The 19,357-nt window shown below is 49.2% G+C and overlaps 2 protein-coding genes across 3 annotated transcripts in view; both read right to left on the bottom strand.

Moving 5' to 3' along the window:
- WDR88 (WD repeat domain 88) overlaps window positions 1-10,258 on the bottom strand; it is a 43,315-nt gene extending 33,057 nt beyond the window's left edge. Inside the window, exons 1-2 of the mRNA XM_073016671.1 lie at window positions 9,828-10,258; window positions 5,200-5,310 (exon numbers count right to left, since the gene is read on the bottom strand). Coding sequence (XP_072872772.1) covers window positions 5,200-5,310; window positions 9,828-10,103 — 387 coding nt within the window. The 5' untranslated portion in view covers window positions 10,104-10,258. The remainder of the gene's footprint in view (window positions 1-5,199; window positions 5,311-9,827) is intronic.
- A 2,043-nt stretch (window positions 10,259-12,301) lies between these two features.
- The window catches only part of GPATCH1 (G-patch domain containing 1), a 47,415-nt gene continuing 40,359 nt past the window's right edge, over window positions 12,302-19,357 (bottom strand). For both annotated transcript variants that reach the window (XM_037991507.2, XM_073016670.1), the window contains exons 18-20: window positions 17,438-17,535; window positions 15,897-16,042; window positions 12,302-12,477 (exon numbers count right to left, since the gene is read on the bottom strand). In XM_037991507.2, the coding sequence (XP_037847435.2) occupies window positions 12,447-12,477; window positions 15,897-16,042; window positions 17,438-17,535 (275 nt within the window). In that variant the 3' untranslated portion in view covers window positions 12,302-12,446. The remainder of the gene's footprint in view (window positions 12,478-15,896; window positions 16,043-17,437; window positions 17,536-19,357) is intronic.

Raw genomic sequence — 19,357 nt, forward strand, 5'->3', positions numbered from 1 at the left:
CCCCCCCCTTTTTTTTTTTTTTTTTTTGGATTTTTAGTAGAGAAGGGGTTTCATCATGTCAGCCATGCTGGTCTCGAACTACTGACCTTGTGATCCACCCGCCTGGGCCTCCCAAAGTGCTGGGATTACAGGCATGAGCCACTACGCCTGGCCCTTGTTTCCCCTTTTGAGTTGGCAAAAGGCCCCCCGGGGCTGCTGTCTGTGTTGGCCAAAGGGCTCTTTTCTCCGTGAAGGGAAAGATGCCTGTTTTCACCTTGGTTGTTGTCCCAAGATTAGAGACCCTAATCTTGGAGAGACCCTCGGTCCCCACAGCAGCCTCCTTGTTCTTGTTCCCTGCCCGTTCCATGCCGCATCCACAATGCAGGCACTGCCACCTCGGCCACCTCGTATGCCCTCCTTCCCATAAGCCGTCCTTCTCCACGTCCCAGGAAGCACATCCAAGTGCTCCCCACCCACACCACAGACCACTCCCAGTCCTCCTCCCTCCACCACCTTCTCCAGGCAGCCCCCATCCCTGTGCTCCCTCCCTCTGCCCTCCTAGCGCCTTCGCCCCTTGTCCCATAAATCGCCACCTCTCCTCTGAGCCCCTACCTTTGCTGGTCCCATTGACTGCCACTCCAGGAACCTGACTCCTCCCCTGGCTCTCTCCTCCCATCTTCGTCCCCTCCTGCTGGCTCCTTGAGACTCTCAGTTGTGGCTCCCACCATGTGCTCCATGTCCCTCCGTAGGGGGTGAACCCATAACCCTACACAGTCACCTCCTCTTGTCACAGTATCTTGGCCAAAATCTCCGCTGGCCTCCCCTCTCTGCCTCATCCACTGACCCCGTTTCCAGTCCCTGCCCCCAGCAACACCTCAAATCCAAATACCTTTAAATCTTTTAAAAGCCCGTTTTCCTCTAGGTGCGGTGGCTCACGCTTGTAATCCCAGCGCTTTGGGAGGCCAAGGCAGGCAGATCACCTGAGGTCAGGAGTTTGAGACAAGCCTGGCCAACATGGTGAAACCCCATCTCTACTAAAAATACAAAAATTAGCCGGGCGTGGTGGTGGGTGCCTGTAATCCCAGCTACTTGGGAGGCTGAGGCAGGAGAAGCGCTTGAACTCAGGAGGCGGAGGTTGTAGTGAGCCGAGACCACGCCATTGCACTCCAGCCTGGGCCACAAGAGCAAAACGCTGTCTCAAACAAAAACAAAAACAATAAAAACCCTTTTTTCCTAATTGGAGATTACTGTGAATAACTTGGAAAGTCCATAAATGTACAGAGAAGCTGGGGAAAATATTCTTAATCCTATGTCCCATCTCCCTCTAATATATTGCCACCTCTTTTCTGGTCATTTAAAAATAAGTTTGGGGCTGGGTTGTGGTAGCTCATGCTGTATCCCAGTGTTTTGGGAGGCCAAGGAGGAAGGATGGCTTGAGGCCAGGAGCTCAAGACCAGCCCAGGCAACAGAGGGAGATCCCCTCTATATAAAAAATGATAATATTAGCCAGGCATGGCAGCCCATGCCTGTGGTCCCAGACACTCAGGAGGCTGAGGTGGGAGGATCACTTGAGCCCAGGAGGTCGAGGCTGCAGTGAGCCATAATTGCACCACTGCACTTCAGCCTGGGCAACAGACTGAGATCCTACGTCAAAAAAAAAAAAAAAAAAAAGTGCTCCCACACCTGTAATCCCAGCACTTTTGGAGGCTGAGGCAGGAGGGTCGCTTGAACCAAGGAGTTTGAGACCAGCCTGGGCAATGTAGTAAGACCCTGTCTCTACCAAAAACAAAAAAATTAGTCAGGCATGGTGGTGTGTGCCTGTGGTCCCAGCGACTTGGGAGGCTGACATGGGAGGATGCCTTTAGCAAAGGAGGTAAAAGGTGTAGTGAGCTGTGTTCTTGCCACTGCACTCCAGCCTGGGTGATAGAGCAATACCCTGTCTCAAAAAAAGAAAAAAAAAATGCAAGTTTGGTAGTTTTTCTCATATTATTACAAAGGTAATATGATTTTATTACAGGAAACACATGAAAACACAAGAAAGAAAAACATTCGTCCTTCCATGACCCCAGAGCTAACAGCTGTGACTATGTTGGCATGTTTGTCTTTTTTTTTTTTTTTTTTGAGATGGGGTCTCTCTCTGTCTCCCAGGTTGGAGTGCAGTGGTGCAACCTTGGGTCACTGCAACCTCTGCCTCCCAGGTTCAAGCAATTCTCCTGTCTCAGCCTCCAGAGTAGCTGGGACTACAGGCACCCGCCACCACACCCGGCTATTTTTAGTAGAGACGGGGTTTCACCATATTGGTCAGGCTGGTCTTGAACTCCTGACCTCAGGTGATTCGCTTACCTCGGCCTCCCAAAGTGCTGGGATTACAGGCGTGAGCCACTGCGCCCAGCCAGCATGTATCTTTTTTTTCTTGTCCACACAAGTCCGCATACATCTATGAAACTGGGACCTTGATGGCCCATGCCTGAAATTCCAGCACTTTGGGAGGCTGAGGCAGGAGGATTGCTTGAGGGCAAGAGTTGGAGACTAGCCTGGGCAATGTAGCAAGACCCCCATCTCTACAATATAAATATAAAAAATTAGCTAAGTGTGGTGGTGCACTCCTGCAGTCCCAGCTACTCGGGGTGTTGAGATGGGAGGATTGCTTGAGTCCAGGAGGTTGAGGGTGCAGTGAGCCATAATTGCACCACTGCACTCCAGCCTGGGTGACAGAGAAAGACTCTGTCTCTAAAACAAAACAAACAAAAAATGCCTCTAGTGTCATCCTGTGGGGTGTGGGGGTGAGGCTCCCAGAGAAATCAGTAGTTTTTCTAACAAGATCTTGAGGCTCTGGGCTCTGTGGGCCAGGTGTCCATAAGGACAGCTACAGAGGGCAGGAGTGGAGGTGAGTTGAGCCCCGGGGCAGCCCCTTCACACAACTGGTCCTGTGCAGCACGGGCAGACCCAAGGAGGCCCAGGAGGTCATGCAACCCGCTGGGGTCACACAGCTGGTAAGTCCTAAACGTGGGGTCCACCACAAACCCTCCTGCCCAGTTGGCATGGCCTTGGCACAGATTGTACCTTGTGGCTGTGTGTGTGTATGTGTGTGTGTATGTATGTGTGTATGTGTGTGTATATGTGTGTGTGTATATGTGTGTGTGTGTGTGTATGTGTGTGTGTGTGTGTGTGTGTATACATATTTTCTCCCATTTCCATTTCACAAAAGAACAAGTATGACGATATAGGCCGATGGTCTTAAATTCATTAAAAAAAAAAAAAAAAAAGACAACAGTGGGGATTGACTGATAATGTCTCAAAAAAATCCTCTGTTCCAAACCCTTAAATCCTTTTGCCTGTAACGCCCTAAGAACCACTCAACTGATGTCTTTATTTCGGATCTCCGTGTGAGTATCTGTCCCCCTAGCAGGAAATACCACAGAAAACACTCTCCTGAGGTCGTCTGTAGGGTGAGGGGCTATCCTCTTTCCCATTACCCAAACCAGAACCCAGGAACCAGCCGCAACTCCCTCCACTCCTGTCCCTGAAGCCAGATGCTGCAAAACTAAGAACGGAGCGTCCTCTCCCGTGAGCCCCAGCCAGCCACACAGCCTTCTGTGGCCTGGCCCCATGGCCACTGCCTTCCCCCAGCCCTGCTCCTCCCCAGCCCTCCTGAGTGACCTGCACTGCCCGGGCCTGCTGCCCATGCCCTGCAGTCCCCAGAAGGGCTCCAGGAGCCACCTCTGCCAACCTCATGTGAACATCACAGCCCCATCCCCGGTGCCCCTGCCTCCACACCTTGGGGTGCTGATCTGAACCCAGGCCTACATCTTCCAACCACCCCTCATGAACAGGTCCCAGGCCTGGACACCTTTCTGTCCTCTGTGACCACATAGACCTGGCCATCCAGTCTCTGTGGATGGAACTCAGTTTTCCAGATGAGAAGGAGACTCAGAGAGATGACATCCTAGGCCCCAAACACAGCCAGGACTTCCGTTCTCTGACAGGTGTGTGGGGTGGCCGGGCGCCATGGCTCACGCCTGTAATCCCAACAATTTGGAAGGCCGAAGCAGGCAGATCACTTAAGGCCAGGAGTTTGAGACCATCTTGGCCAATATAGTGAAACCCTGTCTCTACTAAAAAAAAAAAAAAAAAGAAAAGAAAGAAAAAAAAAATTAGCTGGGCATGGTGGCATGCCTCTGTATTCCCAGCTAGTAGGGAGGCTGAGGCAGGAGAATCACTTGAACCCGGAGGCAAAAATTGTAGTGAACCGAGACCGCACCACTATACTCCAGCCTGGGCAACAGAGCAAGACTCTGTCTCAAAAAAAAAAAAAAAAAAAGAAAAGAAAAAGAAAAAAGAAAAAGAATAAAAGTTGTGGGGGCCAGGCATGGTGGCTCACACCTGTCATCCCTGCACTTTGGGAGGCTGAGGTAGGTGGATCATCTGAAGTCAGGATTTCAAGACCAGCCTGGCTAACATGGTTAAACTCTGTCTCTACTAAAAATATAAAATTAGCCAGAAGTAGTGGCACACACCTGTAGTCCTAGCTACTCAGGAGGCTGAGGCAGGACAATCACTTGAACCCAGGAGGCGGAGGTTGCAGTGAACTGAGATCACGCCATGACACTCCAGCCTGGGCGACAAGAACGAAACTCAGTCTCAAAAAAAAAAAAAAAAAAAAAAAAAAACAGGCCAAGTGCCGTGGCTCACGCCTGTAATCCCAGTACTTTGGGAGGCTGAGGTGGGTGGATCACCTGAGGTCAGGAGTTCAAGACCAGCCTGATCAACATGGTGAAACTCGATCTCTACTAAAAAAAAAAAATTAGCTGGGTGTGGTGGCACATGCCTGTAATCCCAGCTACTTGGGAGGCTGAGGCAGGAGAATGGCTTGAACCCAGTAGGCGGAGGTTGCAGTGAGCCGAGATCATACCAATGCACTCCAGCCTGGGCAACAAGATCAAAACCCCGTCTCAAAAAAAAAAAAAAAAAGTGTGGCACTCTCAGTCCAGAGGTCTCCATCCCATTCCCACTGTTTCCAGGCCCACAAGCTGGCAGCAGCCACCCTAACTTCATCCAGGCTGGGCTCTCACCTTCCCCTCCTTCTGGCACTTTGCTCAGAAGACCTGCAAACCAGGACCCACAAGTGCCTGCGAGTTTAGTGCTGGGGAACTGGACACGGGAGTGCCTAAGCTTACGAAAGGTTTTCGCTCCGGGAGCACCTGTCAGTGGGCCACCTACCCACAGCTTCACCGTGCAGTCATGGGAGCCGCTGAGGAGCTTTGTGTCATCCACACAGAAGTGACAGGTGCTCACAGCGTGCTCGTGCCCACTCAGAATTTTAAATGGGATCTGAAAAAAGGAGAGACCAGATCAGTTAAACATATTGCAGGACACAAGATCAATGTACAACAGTTAATTTTATTTCTAAACACTTGCAATAAACCACCTGGAAAAAAATGAATTTAAAAAATTCTGGCCAAAGCAGGGTGGCTCACATCTGTAATCCCAGCACTTTGGGAGGCCAAGGCGGGCAGATCACCTGAGACCAGCCTGGCCAACATGGCAAAACCCCATCTCTACTAAAAATACAAAAATTAGCTGGGCGTGTTGGTGGGTGCCTGTAATCCCAGCTACCTGGGAGGCTGAGGCAGGAGAATCGCTTGAACACAGGAGGCGGAGGTTGCAGTAAGCCAAGATTGCACCACTGCAATCCATCTGAAAATTTTTTTCCATCTGAAAAAAAAAAAAAAAAATTCTGCCTGGGCATAGTGGCTCATCCCTATAATCCCAGCACTCTGGGAGGCTGGGGCAGGAGGATTGCTTGAGCCTGGGAGTTCAAGACTAGTCTGGGCAACATAGTGAGACTGTCTGTACAAAATTGGAAAAAAAGAAAAGAAAATGAGCCAGGCATGGTGGCGCATACTTGTAGTCCCAGCCACTTAGGAGGCTGAGGCAGGAGGACTACTTGAGCCCAGAAGGTTGAGGTTACAGTGAGCTATGATTGCAGCACTGCACTCCAGCCTGGGTGACAGAGCAAGACCCTACCTTTAAATAATTAAAATTAAAATTTTATATGGGCAAAGGATTTGAATAGATGTATCTCCAAAGAAGATATGCGAGGGCTGGGTGCGGTGGCTCACAACTATAATCTCAGCACTTTGGGAGGTTGAGGCAGATGGATCACTTGAGGCCACGAGTTCAAGACCAGCCTGGCCAACATGGCAAAACCCCATCTCTACTAAAAAAAAAAAAAAAGTAGCCCGCTGTGGTGGTGTGCTCCTGTAATCCCAACTATTTAGGAGGCTGAGGCATGAGAATTGCTTGAACCCGGGAGGCAGAGGTTACAATGAGCTATGATCATGTCACTGCACTCCAGCCTGGGCGATAGAGGGAGACCTATCTCAAAAAGAAAAAACAAAACAAAAAAAACAAAAACAAACAAAAAAATATATATATATGCAAATAGTTGATAGCACATGAAAAGATTCTCAACATCACTCACCACATCAGTAAAGTGCAAATGAAAACCACAGTGTGGCCGGGCGCGGTGGCTCATGCCTGTAATCCCAGCACTTTGGGAGGCCGAGGTAGGTGGATCACCTGAGGTCAGGTGTTTGAGACCAGCCTGGCCAATGTGGTGAAACCCCGTCTCTACTAAAGGTACAAAAATTAGCCGGGCATGGTGGCATGTGCCTGTAATCCCAGCTACTGGGGGACTGAGGCAGGAGAATCGCTTGAACCTAGGAGGCAGAGGCTGCAGTTAGCCGAGATCACGCCACTGCACTCCAGTCTGGGCAACAGAACAAGACTGTCTCCAAAAAAAAAAAATGTGTCATGGCCATGCAACAGAATATTACTTGGTAATGAAAAGGGAAGGAAGCACTGCTACAGGCTACAACATGGATGAACCTTGAGGACGTTATGCTAAGGAAACGAAGTCAGTCACAAGAGACCACATATGGCTTGATTCTATCACTATAAAAGGTCTAGAATAGACAAATCTATGGACAGAAAGTAGAATTGCCTGGTCTGGGCAGGATGGGTATTGGGGAACTGGGGAGTACAGTACTCTGTGAATACCCTAGAAACCACTTCAGCTTCTATGGTTAAATTATATGGCATGTGAATTATATCTCAGTAAAACTGGAAGAAAAAAAGAGGACAGAGCACGGAAGCCTGAAGTGTTCCCCCCGGCCCGCCCATGGCGACACGTCCCAGGTTGAGTTGTGGAAGTGTAGGGGTGGGGAAAACATTGGAGGCAAGACGAGGGGTGTGGCCTGGAAGGCAGTGTCAGGCTGCTGGGCTGAGTCGCCAGGAGGGCAGGGGTGAGGGGATGCGACGGTTGAGGGCGGCGGTGGCCCTCGGGTTGCAGGTGATGTGCGGGGTGTTCGGGAAGCGCAGGTGGGGATGGAGGGGATGAGAAGATACCCCGCTTCTCGGGGACTCGGGGACACAGGGACACTGGAACGTGGGCTTGGGCCTCCAGGGCGCGGGAACACGGGCTCCGTTGCCAGGGAGCGAGGAAAGCTGGGACTGGGCTTTTCTCCGGTAGAGTTCGCTAACCCCGGGCGGTCCGGGGCCGCGCGTGCAGGAACGGCTCCCTACCCCAGGAGCGGCCCCAGTCCCCGGGACGGGACGTGACCTGCGCAGCCCTCCCGCACCGCCCCCGCCCCTGGCGACCCCAGCCCCCGCCGCTCCTGCAGGGTTTGGGTTATCTCTCTCATTAGGAAAACCGAACTATCATTAAAAATTGAAATTAAATTTGCTGGGTGCAGTGGCTCACGCATGCAATTCCAGCGCTTTGAGAGGCCGAGGAGGAGGATTGCTTGAGGCCAGGAGTTTAAGACCAGCCTGGGCAACATAGGGAGACCTCCCTCTGTACAAAAAAAAAAAAAAAAAAAAAAAAAAAATCAAAATTAAAATTAAATAATTTTTTAAATATACAATTTAATTTTAAAAATAGGAAAATACACACACACACACACACACACACACACACACACACACACACCCCTAGAACTCCATCATGGGAAAACATTAGCAAGAGGGAGAATCCATTCCACTACCCCCACCACCACAGGCTTTTCTGGGGCCCTCCTTTCAGGTTTTTTTCTGCACATAATCCCTCGGGATCCACTAGGTAAAGGGGTCCCAGGGGTTGCAGAGAGAAGTCCCCAACACATAAGTACATTTCAGAGGCACTGACAAAGCTCATGCAGAGGACAGAGAATTTGGGCTAAAACAAAACGGTTCTTCTATGTGTAGCATTCATTCACGTATTCCACAGATAAACCTAGAGAGCCTCCTCCCCCCCCATGGGGCCTGGACCTGATGCTGCAGCTCAGCAGCCACCTAGGAGCAAAGTCTCCACCTTTGAGGTGTCAGTTGCTGGCAGCCAGATGACACCTTGAGGACAAAACGGGGATGTCAGGCCATGGCAAGAGGCACAGAGGAGACAGTGGCCCCGGCTACTTTAGACGGGCAGTCAGGGAGGGCCTCCCCAAGAACACAATACCGTGGAGGCAGGGACCCGCCAAGAGCCCTGAGGCCAGATCTGCTTGTAGGTCAGCAAGACAGGGGGACCGGGGAGGAGAACATGGAGAGGTGCCAGATTTGAAATGGCCTGGAAGGCCACAGGCAGATCACCAGACTTCATCTTAAACATGCTGGGAAGCCAGGCAGAGATTTCGACGAAATTACTAAAAACACACTCTGACATCTGCATGTGAGTGCATTAAATCAAGGCCAAGCGTGAAACGCTACTTACTGAGAATGTTCTTTATTGGGTTTTTGTTTTGTTTTGTTTTTGAGACGGAGTGAGATGATCTTGGCTCACTGCAACCTCTGCCTCCTGGGTTCAAGTGATCCTCCCGCCGCGGCCTCCTCAGTAGCTGGGATTACAGGCACACACCACCACGCCCAGCTAATTTTTGCATTTTTAGTAGAGAAAGGGTTTCACCATGTTGGCCAGGCTGGTCTCAAACTCCTGACCTCAAGTGATCTGCTCATCTCGGCTTCCCAAAGTGCTGGGATTACAGGCATGAGCCACCGCACCCAGCCAGTTTTTATCTCTCTCTCTATATATATATACACACACACACACATAAATAGATTATATATATATTCAGCATATATATATATTTATTCTGGAGACAGAGTCTCACTCTGTTGCCCAGGCTGGAGAGCAGTGATGCAATTATAGCTCACTGCAGCCTTAAACTCCTGGGTTCAAGGGATCCTCCTGCTTCAGCCTTTCAAGCCGCTGGGAACACAAGTACGCCCCATCACACTGAGCTAAGTTTATTTTTTGTAGAGATGACCTCTCACTATGTTGCCCAGGCTGGTCTCAAACTCCTGGGCTCAAGTGATCCTCCCACCTGGGCCTCCCAAAGGGCTGGGATTACAGTTGTGAGTCACTTTGCCTGGCCCAATTCATTGTTGTTATTATTAATTATTATTCTGAGTTTCCCGTTTCTTCTGACGCTAACTCTATCTCCTGGAGGGGGAGAGCTGAGCCACCCACCCTTGGGCTGCAATTAGGAGCATCACTGTGGATGGTCCTACGGAGACTGTAAGGTCTAGGTGGGGTCAGGGTGCACATGGAGGCGCAGAGCCTCTTCCCAGCCAAGAGTCCTGCCTGGTTCTCCAGCAGGTGGCAGTGCGGGGAGCCCCCGCCAGCATCTCCAGCAGGCCCTGCTTGGCAGTCTGACCTTTTCCCTCTGATGTACCACAGATGGGGGAATGGGCCTAGGGACTCTCTGGAGGCCCTGGTGAAGCCAGGTGGGTTTTCCATGGGTTCCCCCGACAGCCCGAGCGCCTTCCTCACGTGTGGGGAACAGGCCACTGTCCCCCGCGGCGGTTCTGACCTTGGAGAGAGGCTCCTGGTCGCCCCAAATCAATTTCTCCGGCATCTGCTGCTTCTCAGGCGACAGCTGCGGCGGTGGTTCCCTGTCCAAGGCCAGGGGGTCGAGGGTGGCCAGCAGGCGCGTGTGCGGGATCGACAGCGTGAAGCGGCCTAAGGCCCTCGCCAGGGTTCCCCAGGACAGCTTGCCAGGGGGATACTCGCCGGCAGGGGCCGAGGGTGGCGGCAACTTGCATTCCCTGTCCGGGGCTGTCTGGGAGCACCGCCGCGGCGAGGCCATCTCGAAGCCCTGCCCGCCGGTGGCCGCCCGCAAGCCTGGATGGGAACGGTGGCGCCGCGCGCCCGCGCCCGCACCAAGCACTTTGGAGGCGCGCGCTACGCTGGGCCCGCAACTTCGCTGCCTCCTCACCCGCTGGGTGAAAAATGGTACCACCCCGCGCAACACAGGTTACCCATAGAAAAATGCGCTTTGCAGCTGGGCGCGGTGACTCATGCCCATAATCCCGGCACTTTGGGAGGCTGAGGCGGGCGGATCACCTGAGGTCAGGAGTTTGAGACCAGCCTGGCAGGGTTTAGTGAAACCCCGTCTCTACTAAAAAAAATAAAATAAATACAAAAATTAGCCGGACACGGGGGCGTGCGCCTGTAGTTCCAGCTACATGGAAGGCTGAGGGAGGAGAATGGCTTGAACCCAGGAGGCGGAGGTTGCAAAACAAAGAAAAATGGGCTTTGCATTCGGGGACCAGGCCGAGCCAGCAAAACCAGTGCCTCAGCCTCCAGCCCTCCCCTGTGGTTTCCCTGGCTCCCAGTCACAGGGCAATTTCTTCATGTCCTCTGCCTGGGTACAGCTCCTGGCCAGCCCACTTCAGGTCAAAACAGAAAAGGTCAATAGTTTATGGGGTAGCCCCTGCACGAAATAAGATAGTTATTAGGGGCAGGTTTGCAACTTTTTTTTTTTTTTTTTTGAGACGGAGTCTGGCTCTGTCGCCCAGGCTGGAGTGCGGTGGCCGGATCTCGGCTCACTGCAAGCTCCGCCTCCCGGGTTTACGCCATTCTCCTGCCTCAGCCTCCCGAGTAACTGGGACTACAGGCGCCCGCCACCTCGCCCGGCTAGTTTTTTTGTATTTTTTAGTAGAGACTGGGTTTCACCGTGTTAGCCAGGATGGCCTTGATCTCCTGACCTCGTGATCCGCCCGCCTCGGCCTCCCAAAGTGCTGGGATTACAGGCTTGAGCCACCGCGCCCGGCGGTTTGCAACATTTGTAATAGCATGAGGGAAATATCTGTCACAACCCCAACAACAGTAACGGAATAAAATGCTACCACCAGTCAGATAACAGCCCCATAGCTGGAAAAGGACAGGGTGGAGTGATTCAAAATACTGAAGGTTGTCATCTTTGGATGATAAAACTAAAAGTGATTTTCTTCGTGTGTGTGTGTGTGTGTGTGTGTGTGTGTGTGTGTGTGTGTGTGTAGATAAGAGTCTCTGTATCACCCAGGCTGGAGTGCAGTGGTACAATTTTGGCTCACTGCAACCTCCACCTCCAGGGTTCAAGGGATTCTTATGCCTCAGCCTCCCACACAGCTGGGATCACAGGCGTATGCTCCACAGATCTGGCTAATTTTTTTTTTTTTTTTTTTGTATTTTTAGTAGAGACAAGGTTTCACCATGCTGGCCAGGCTGTTTTCGAACTCCTGGTATCAAGTGATCCGCTGGCCTCGGCCTCCCAAAGCACTGGGATTACAAGCATGGGCCACCACACCCGGCCTCTTCCTTCTTTCTGCTTTTAAAATTGTTGTGATCTAGGATGTTACTTTCATAATGTAAAACACAAATGCTCAGTACTTTATTTTTTGTGGAGACAAGGGTCTCTATGTGGCCCAGGCTGGTCTGGAATTCCTGGGCTCAAGCCATCCTCCTGCCTCGGCCTCCCAAAGCTCTGGGATTACAGGCATGAGCCACTGCACCTGGTCTGCACTTTATTTTTGGAAAAGGTCTCCTTGGTGCACATGAAATGGCCTCAGAGCAGGGAGCTGCAGCCATGCAACCCAGGCTGTGGGTGTACATTCTCCCACCTGGTTTCCCTGCCTGTCTCAGACACTTTAGTGACATCTACCCTGAGAGGATGAGGCCCCCTGCCAGGCCCTGGCTCTGCCCTCCCATGGGGCTTCCCGGGTTGAACCAGCAGCAACCCAGTCACCCAAAGAGGGAAGAGCTTCACTCCCAAGAAACGGCAGGAGGGGGCGCAACCGCCCCCTCTCACACACTTGTCCTTCAGTGAGTCCAGACTGTCTTCATCACAAAACCAGAGAGAAGCCTTCACTTTTAACTTCTTTTTTAACATCCCAGGAAATTTTTTAAAAATCACGAAGAAAATAGAAAAATTCCACCTTCATTAAACTGTTCAGTCTGGATTTTTTTCCCCTGACACTAACTGAAATTAAAAATAGAAATCAATTTCTGCGACCTTTCAAGGCAGTCTTTGAAACGTCAAGGTTTTAAAAATTATTTTACAGCAGGAATTTACATATAAATACACTCTGTACAATGCGTTAACCGAACAGTCACTGGGCTTCCATCACGGAGGAGAAATGATTCCAGGACGAGCCAGTGCAGCATTCAATTACTGCCTTGTTAGCGGAAGACTTTTCAGCCTGGAAAAGAAAACAGAAAAGAAAGAAATGGAAAGTTAGCTACAAGTGAAAAACCAAACAGCTCTGTGAAGGCTGAGAATGCCAGGCCTCCCCAAATCACAGCAGCATGTCTGCACCGATAAAATGCACTCACAATAACCCACAATGAAGTACTGCCTCATCTGTGCTTTTTTTTTTTTTTTTTTCCTCCGAGATGGAGTTCCCACTCTTGTTGCCAAGGCCGGAGTGCAGTGGTACAATCTCAGCTCGCAGCAACCTCTGTCTCCCGGGTTTAAGTGAGTCTCCTGCCTCCGCCTCCGGAGTAGCTGGGATTACAGGCGCATGCCACCACGCCCAGCTAATTTTTGTATTTTTAGTACAGACAGGGTTTCACCATGTTGGCCAGGCTTGTCTCGAACTCCTGACTTCGTGATCTGCCCTCCTCAACCTCCCAAAGTGCTGGGATTACAGGCATGAGCCACCGCACCCGGCCAATCTGTGTTCTTAAAATGCTTCTTCTATTACCCTGAAAACATAGACAGACTCACTCACCCACACCTCGTATTAAGACCATTTATAAAAGCAACTTTTTTCCCTAGTCTTATTTAGCCTTGAGAATACAAGCAATTTTTAATTTCAGTTTCACTCACCTACCGCATCTGTTGCATGACCCTTGGGAAGGAACTAAAATATATTCACTCCAGGGCCCAAAGCATCCACGTTGTCTTTTTTTTTTTTTTTTTTTTAATTTTTTTATAGAGACAGGGTCTCCCTATGTTGCCCAACCTGGTCTCGAATTCCTGGGCTCAAGCGATCCTCCCATCTTGGCCTCCCAAGGTGCTGGGATTACAGGCATGAGCCACCATGCCCAGCTCCCAAATTGTCAATCTTAAATATGAATTTTTTTTTTTTTTTTTTGAGACGGAGTCTCTGTCACCCAGGCTGGAGTATGGTGGCGCGATCTCGGTTCACTGCAGCCTCCGCAATCTCGGTTCACTGCAGCCTCCACCTCCCAGGTTCAAGCGATTTTCCTGCCTCAACCTCCTGAGTAGCTGGGACTACAGGTGTGTGCTGCTACGCTCGGCTAGTTTTTTTAGTAGAGACAGGTTTGGGGTTTCACCATGTTAACCAGGATGGTCTCAATCTCCTGACCTCATGATCTGCCCGCCTTGGCCTCCCAGAGTGCTGGGATTACAGATGTGAGCCACCACACCTGGCCTAAATCTGAATTTCATACATATAGGAATGTTCGTGGCAGTTCTATTTGAAACAGAGCTGGGTCACACTGGCTGCAGATCCCTGCTCCACAGCCTCAAAGTAGAAAACCCAGTATCCACACAACAGAAGAGATAAACACACTGGGGTGCTCACAAGAAGGAATCTTCCACAGCAATGACTACAAGCCCCTCACCGCAGCCTACGATCATCTGAAGGAATCTCAGAAGCCAGACGCTCAAAGAGTTCACACAACACCCCTCTTCCAAATAAAGATAAAATTGGCAAGCGTAGTCTGGCGCAGCGGCTCATGCCTGAGGTCAAGGCAGGAGGATGACTCGAGGCCAGGAGTTCGAGACTAGTCTGGGCAACATAGGAGATCCCATCTCTACAAAAAAAGACTTTTTGTTTATTTATTTATTTATTTATTTATTTATTTATTTATTTATTGAGACAGAGTCTCGCTCTGTCACTCAGGCTGGACTGCAGTGGCTCGATCTCGGCTCACTGCAAGCCTCACCTCCCGGGTTCACGCCATTCTCCTGCCTCAACCTCCTTAGTGGCTGGGACTACAGGCACCCGCCACCACACCTGGCTAATTTTTTTGTTTTTGTTTGAAATGGAGTCTTGCTCTGTCACCCAGGCTGGAGTGCAGTGGCGTGATCTCGGCTCACTGCAAGGTCTACCTCCCGGGTTCATGCCATTCCCCTGCCTCAGTTTCCCCAGCAGCTGGGACTACAGGCGCCCACCACCACGCCCGGCTAATTTTTTTGTATTTTTAGTAGAGATGGGGTTTCACTGTGCTAAGCCAGGATGGTCTTGATCTCCTGACCTCGTGATCTGCCCGTCTCGGCCTCCCAAAGTGCTGGGATTACAGGCGTAAGCCACCACACCCGGCCAATTTTTTGTATTTTTAGTAGAGACGGGGTTTCACCATGTTAGCCAGGATGGTCTCAATCTCCTGACCTGGTGATCCACTTGCCTTGGCCTCCCAAAGTGCTGGGATTACAGGTGTGAGCCTATAATAAAATAAAATTCATACCCTATGAATATATGCTATATAAAATTATATTACTTATATTTAAAATGTGCACAAAAATCTGTATATAGGCCAGGATGGTGGTTCACACCTGTAATCCCAGCACTTTGGAAAGCCAAGGCGGGTGGATCACCTGAGGTCAGGAGTTTGAGACCAGGCTGGCCAACATGATGAAACCCTGTCTCTACTAACAACAACAAAAAAAAATTAGCTGGGTGTAAGGGCGGGTGCTTGTAATCCCAGTTACTCAGGTGGCTGAGGTAGGAGAATTGCTTGAATGCGGGAGGCAGGGGTTACAGTGAGACAAGATCGCACCACTGCACTCCAGCCTGGGTGACAGAATGAGACTCCGCCTAAAAAAGCAAACAAAAAATGTGTATATGCATCCATGTATGTGAGTGAGTGTGTGTGTGTGTGTGTGTGTGTGGTTGCACAAAAAAGGTCTTAAAGGTTACATATGAAACTGATGGCAGAAGTTACTGTGGAGAAAGTAGAGGTTTGGAGAATTGGTCAGGGCTCCTTTAAGCATTGGCTGTAAGGTCTGAATTTTCTTTTTTTTTTTTTAAGGTCTGAATTTTCATTATGATAATATATTCACTTATCACTTACATAATTAGATATTCAAAGTTTTTAAAAAGCCTAGTTAATACACACATTTTTTTTTTTTTTTTTTTGAGACAGAGTCTTGCTCTGTTGCCCAGGCTGGAGTGCAGTGGCCGGATCTCAGCTCACTGCAAGCTCTGACTCCCGGGTTTACGCCATTCTCCTGCCTCAGCCTCCGTACACATTATTTTTTTTAGGGAGAGGGTCTTGCTCTATCACCCAGGCTGGAGTACAGTGGTACGACTGTGGCTCACTGCAACCTCCAACTCCCCGACTCAAGGGATCCTCCCACCTCAGCTTCCCAAATAGCTGGAGGCACAGCTGTGCACCACCATGCCCAGCTAATTTGTTTTTGTTTTTTTTGTGGAGATGGGGTCTCACTACATTGCCCAGGCTGGTCTGAAACTCCTGGGCTCAAGTGATCCTCCCGCCTCAGCCTCCCAAAGTGCTGGGATTATAGGCATAAGCCACTCCACCAGGCCTACCAATTTCTCATTTCTGATATTTGCCTCTAAGCAAACATGTCAAGCACTCAGTAAGCCTCTAAAGGTTTCTTAAAAACCCTCCATCTCCCACTGCCCACCGTCTCAGCAGCTCCTGGGGCGACACGTCTGCTGTTTCCTCGTCACTCTGGCTGTCACTGCTGTCGGAACTCTCGGAGCTACTACTTTTTTCTGGTTTTTTATTCTTTTGCTTGCCTTTGTGTTTGTGCTTCCTGTGTTTCTTCTTCTGTAAAAAAAATAAATAGTGGCAGGGGGAAACAAAGGTGTTTTTTCCTCCTTCATTCAATACAATGAAAGGTTAACAAGGCTGCAGTGATGGAGTCATTAAAAAAAAAAGTTTCAACCTCATTTAGAGTGAGTGAGAGTGAGAGCCTATAAGAAGACAGCACAGGGCAGATGGCTGTGCCCCTCTCAACGGTGCACCCTGACCCAGCTGCGCCTCCAGCAACAAACACAGCAGAACCAATTAGGCGCAGACAGAACCCATCGTAACACTTGGTGTCATAAGACGTGACACCACACATCTTACGCGTGGTGACCTGTGCCACCTCCGGTGAACCTGACTTGTTTATTGTGTCAGGCCCCTGGGAAACTTCATGTCAGGATGATGGGCACCCAGGAAAACCACAAGGAAGAAACTGGCAGAAGGTTACCCAACAGCAGATACACTAGTAAGGACACACAGATTTGGCTGTCGCGCATTTTCTTCCTTTCACTAGGAGGGAACACCAGCCATCCTCTATACATGGGAGTGCTTCCTTCTGGTGGCCAGCAAGAAAACTGTTTCTAATGTCTTCAGCTGCTAGTCCAGACTACTTTGGGTACCCGACAAGAACATTAACCTAATTAAAAGTCTGTGCCGTAATCCAAAAGAAGCCATGGATGATGAAATCAGAGACGTCAACAGTGGAAGCACGTGCCTGCCTTCCATTCGAATTCTTCTACTTCAAATGACAAGTGATGGACTAAAATCTCAAACTGTAATAAAGACAAGGCAGCTGAGAAATGCTGAAAATAATACCTTCACTTAATATTGAATAAATAAGAAATTGTTTTATTATTTAATATCCATTGCTCTAAAATCCTTAAATGCCCTTTTTTTCTGCTTTTTAATGTTCACAAAAAACTTTTTTTAAGGGCTGGGCATGGTGCCTCACGCCTGTAATCCCAGCACTTTAGGAGGTAGATCACTTGAGGTCAGGAGGTCAAAACCAGCTTGGCCAACATGGTGAAACCCCGTCTCTACTAAAAATACAAAAAATTAGGCAGGTGGCACACACCTGTGGTCCCAGCTACTTGGGAGGCTGAAGCAGGAGAACTGCTTGAACCCAGGAGATAGAGGTTGCAGTGAGCCGAGACTGAGTCACTGCACTCCACCCTGGGCAACAGAGTGAGACTCCGTCTCAAAAAAAAACGGAGGGGATGATGCGGTTTACGTGCAAAAGAAAATGTTTCTGAAAAATCAAGGGTTTACATCGAATGTCGACATTTCTGTTAAGTCTCAGAGAGAACTGTGACTTGGCCACCAGGTCCGCTCTTCAACTGCGGTATATGACACTCCTGGGGGCTGACCAACGGGTCCCACCCCACACTGATCCTGGGGTACACACAAGTCTCTCACCTTCTCTTTCTTCCGCCTGTGTTCTTTCTTGGCCTTGTGCTTGTCTTTGTTCTTTTTATGTTTCTCTTTTTGAGGAACCTCAAGTGTCTGACGAGCATCTGAAACACAAAGGTAATAAACACAGGACCTATAGAGGGTGAAAACAAAGACATCCAAAACTAAGCTCCTAAATTGCTGAATCAGGCATCTAGTGTAGACGGAACGTTGAACACTGAGGAAGAACTCCTGCCCTGGGATTAGCTTCTGCCTCACTGAGAAACAGATTAGCACACCACCTTGCAGAGCTGTATTTAGAAAGCCGCCAGAGACCTCAACAAAGACCTGTGTGATCCAATCAGTAGCCTGCTGTGACCCCAGCTGCCAGATGCAGATAAAGTCAGACCAGAAAGCCCACAAGCCTTTTGTAATTCAACATCATCAGATAAGCTCAGAAAACAGACCAGAATTGGAACTCAGCTCTGCTGCCAGCACTGTGATTTTCAACACATCGCCTAACCTCTCCCAGGTCCAGTTTCCCCAACTATAAAATGGGGACAATAAGAATCCTGATCCTTTTAGGGACACAGATTAGACGAGACAGGGCCATGTCCATGATTCCCAAAGCTCAGAATCTGGCACCTAAATGTTAGCTCTTCTTATATCGTCCTCTCTCTACAAAAACATATTTTGTAAGAATTTGTCTTATAAGTGGAAACACTGAAAAAACTACCATCAAAACAACATAATGGGCTGGGAGCAGTGGCTCGTGCCTGTAATCCCAACACTTTGGGAAGCCCAGGCAGGAGGATCCTTGACCTCAGGACTTCAAGGCCAGCCTGGGCAATATAGTGAGATCCTATCTCTACCTAATTAAAAAAATAATAATAATGTATATAATCATTAAAAATCATTAAAGAATTTGCATGTGCCTCAATTCTCCATCTCCAAATTCAGATCAAAATGTTTTCATTTTCATAGGTCATTAATTTCCAGGTAACCAAATCAACAAAAATTCATAATAGTAGAAGCAGTGAAAGTCATTAAACCAATTTTTTTCACCTAAAGAAAAGTTTCAGCCAGGAACGGTGGCTCACGCCTGTAATCCCAGCACTTTGGGAGACTGAGGTGAGCGGATCACTTGAGGTCAGGAATTCAAAATCAGCCTGGCCAACATGGTGAAACCCCATCTTTACTAAAAATACAAAAATTAGCCGGGCGTGGTGGCATGCATCTGGAATCCCCACTACTCGGGAGGCTGAGAGGCAGGAGAATCACTTGAACCCAAGAGGCAGAGGTTGTAGTGATCCGAGATTGTGCCACACTCCAACCTGGGTGACAGAGCAAGACTCCATCTCAAAAAATAAATAAATAAATAAAAAGAAAAAGAAAAGTTTCAAGATGTTTCGTAAGGGTGAATATTTTCTCAACTCGGTTAAACAGATGCCTGTAACTTTGTAGTCCTGTTTCTTTGTGGTTTTTTTGGTGGTTTTTTTTTTTTTTTAGACAAGTTCTCGCTCTGTCACCCAGACTGGTGAGCAATGGCGCAATCACAGCTCATTACAGCCTTGACCTGGGTTCACATAATCCTCCTACCTCGGCTTCCTGAGTAGCTGGGACTACAGGCATGTACCACCATACCCGGCTAATTTTTTTTTTTTTTTTTTTTGTGGAAATGAGGGTCTCCCTATGTTGCCCAGGCTGGTGTCAAACTTTTGAACTCAAGGGATCCTCCGACCTTAGCCTCCCAAAGTGCTGGGATTACAGGTGTGAGCTACCATGCCCAACCAGATTTTTCAAAATTCGACCTCCCAAAACTTTTTATTTTTCCAAAATTATTTTAATTTAATTTTATTTATTTATTTTTTTTGAGATGGAGTTTCACTCTTGTTGCCCAGGCTGGAATGCAATGGTGTGATCTTGGCTCACCCCAACCTCCATCTC

The sequence above is a fragment of the Chlorocebus sabaeus genome, chromosome 6 (assembly GCF_047675955.1).
Source record: "Chlorocebus sabaeus isolate Y175 chromosome 6, mChlSab1.0.hap1, whole genome shotgun sequence".
NCBI lineage: Eukaryota > Metazoa > Chordata > Mammalia > Primates > Cercopithecidae > Chlorocebus > Chlorocebus sabaeus.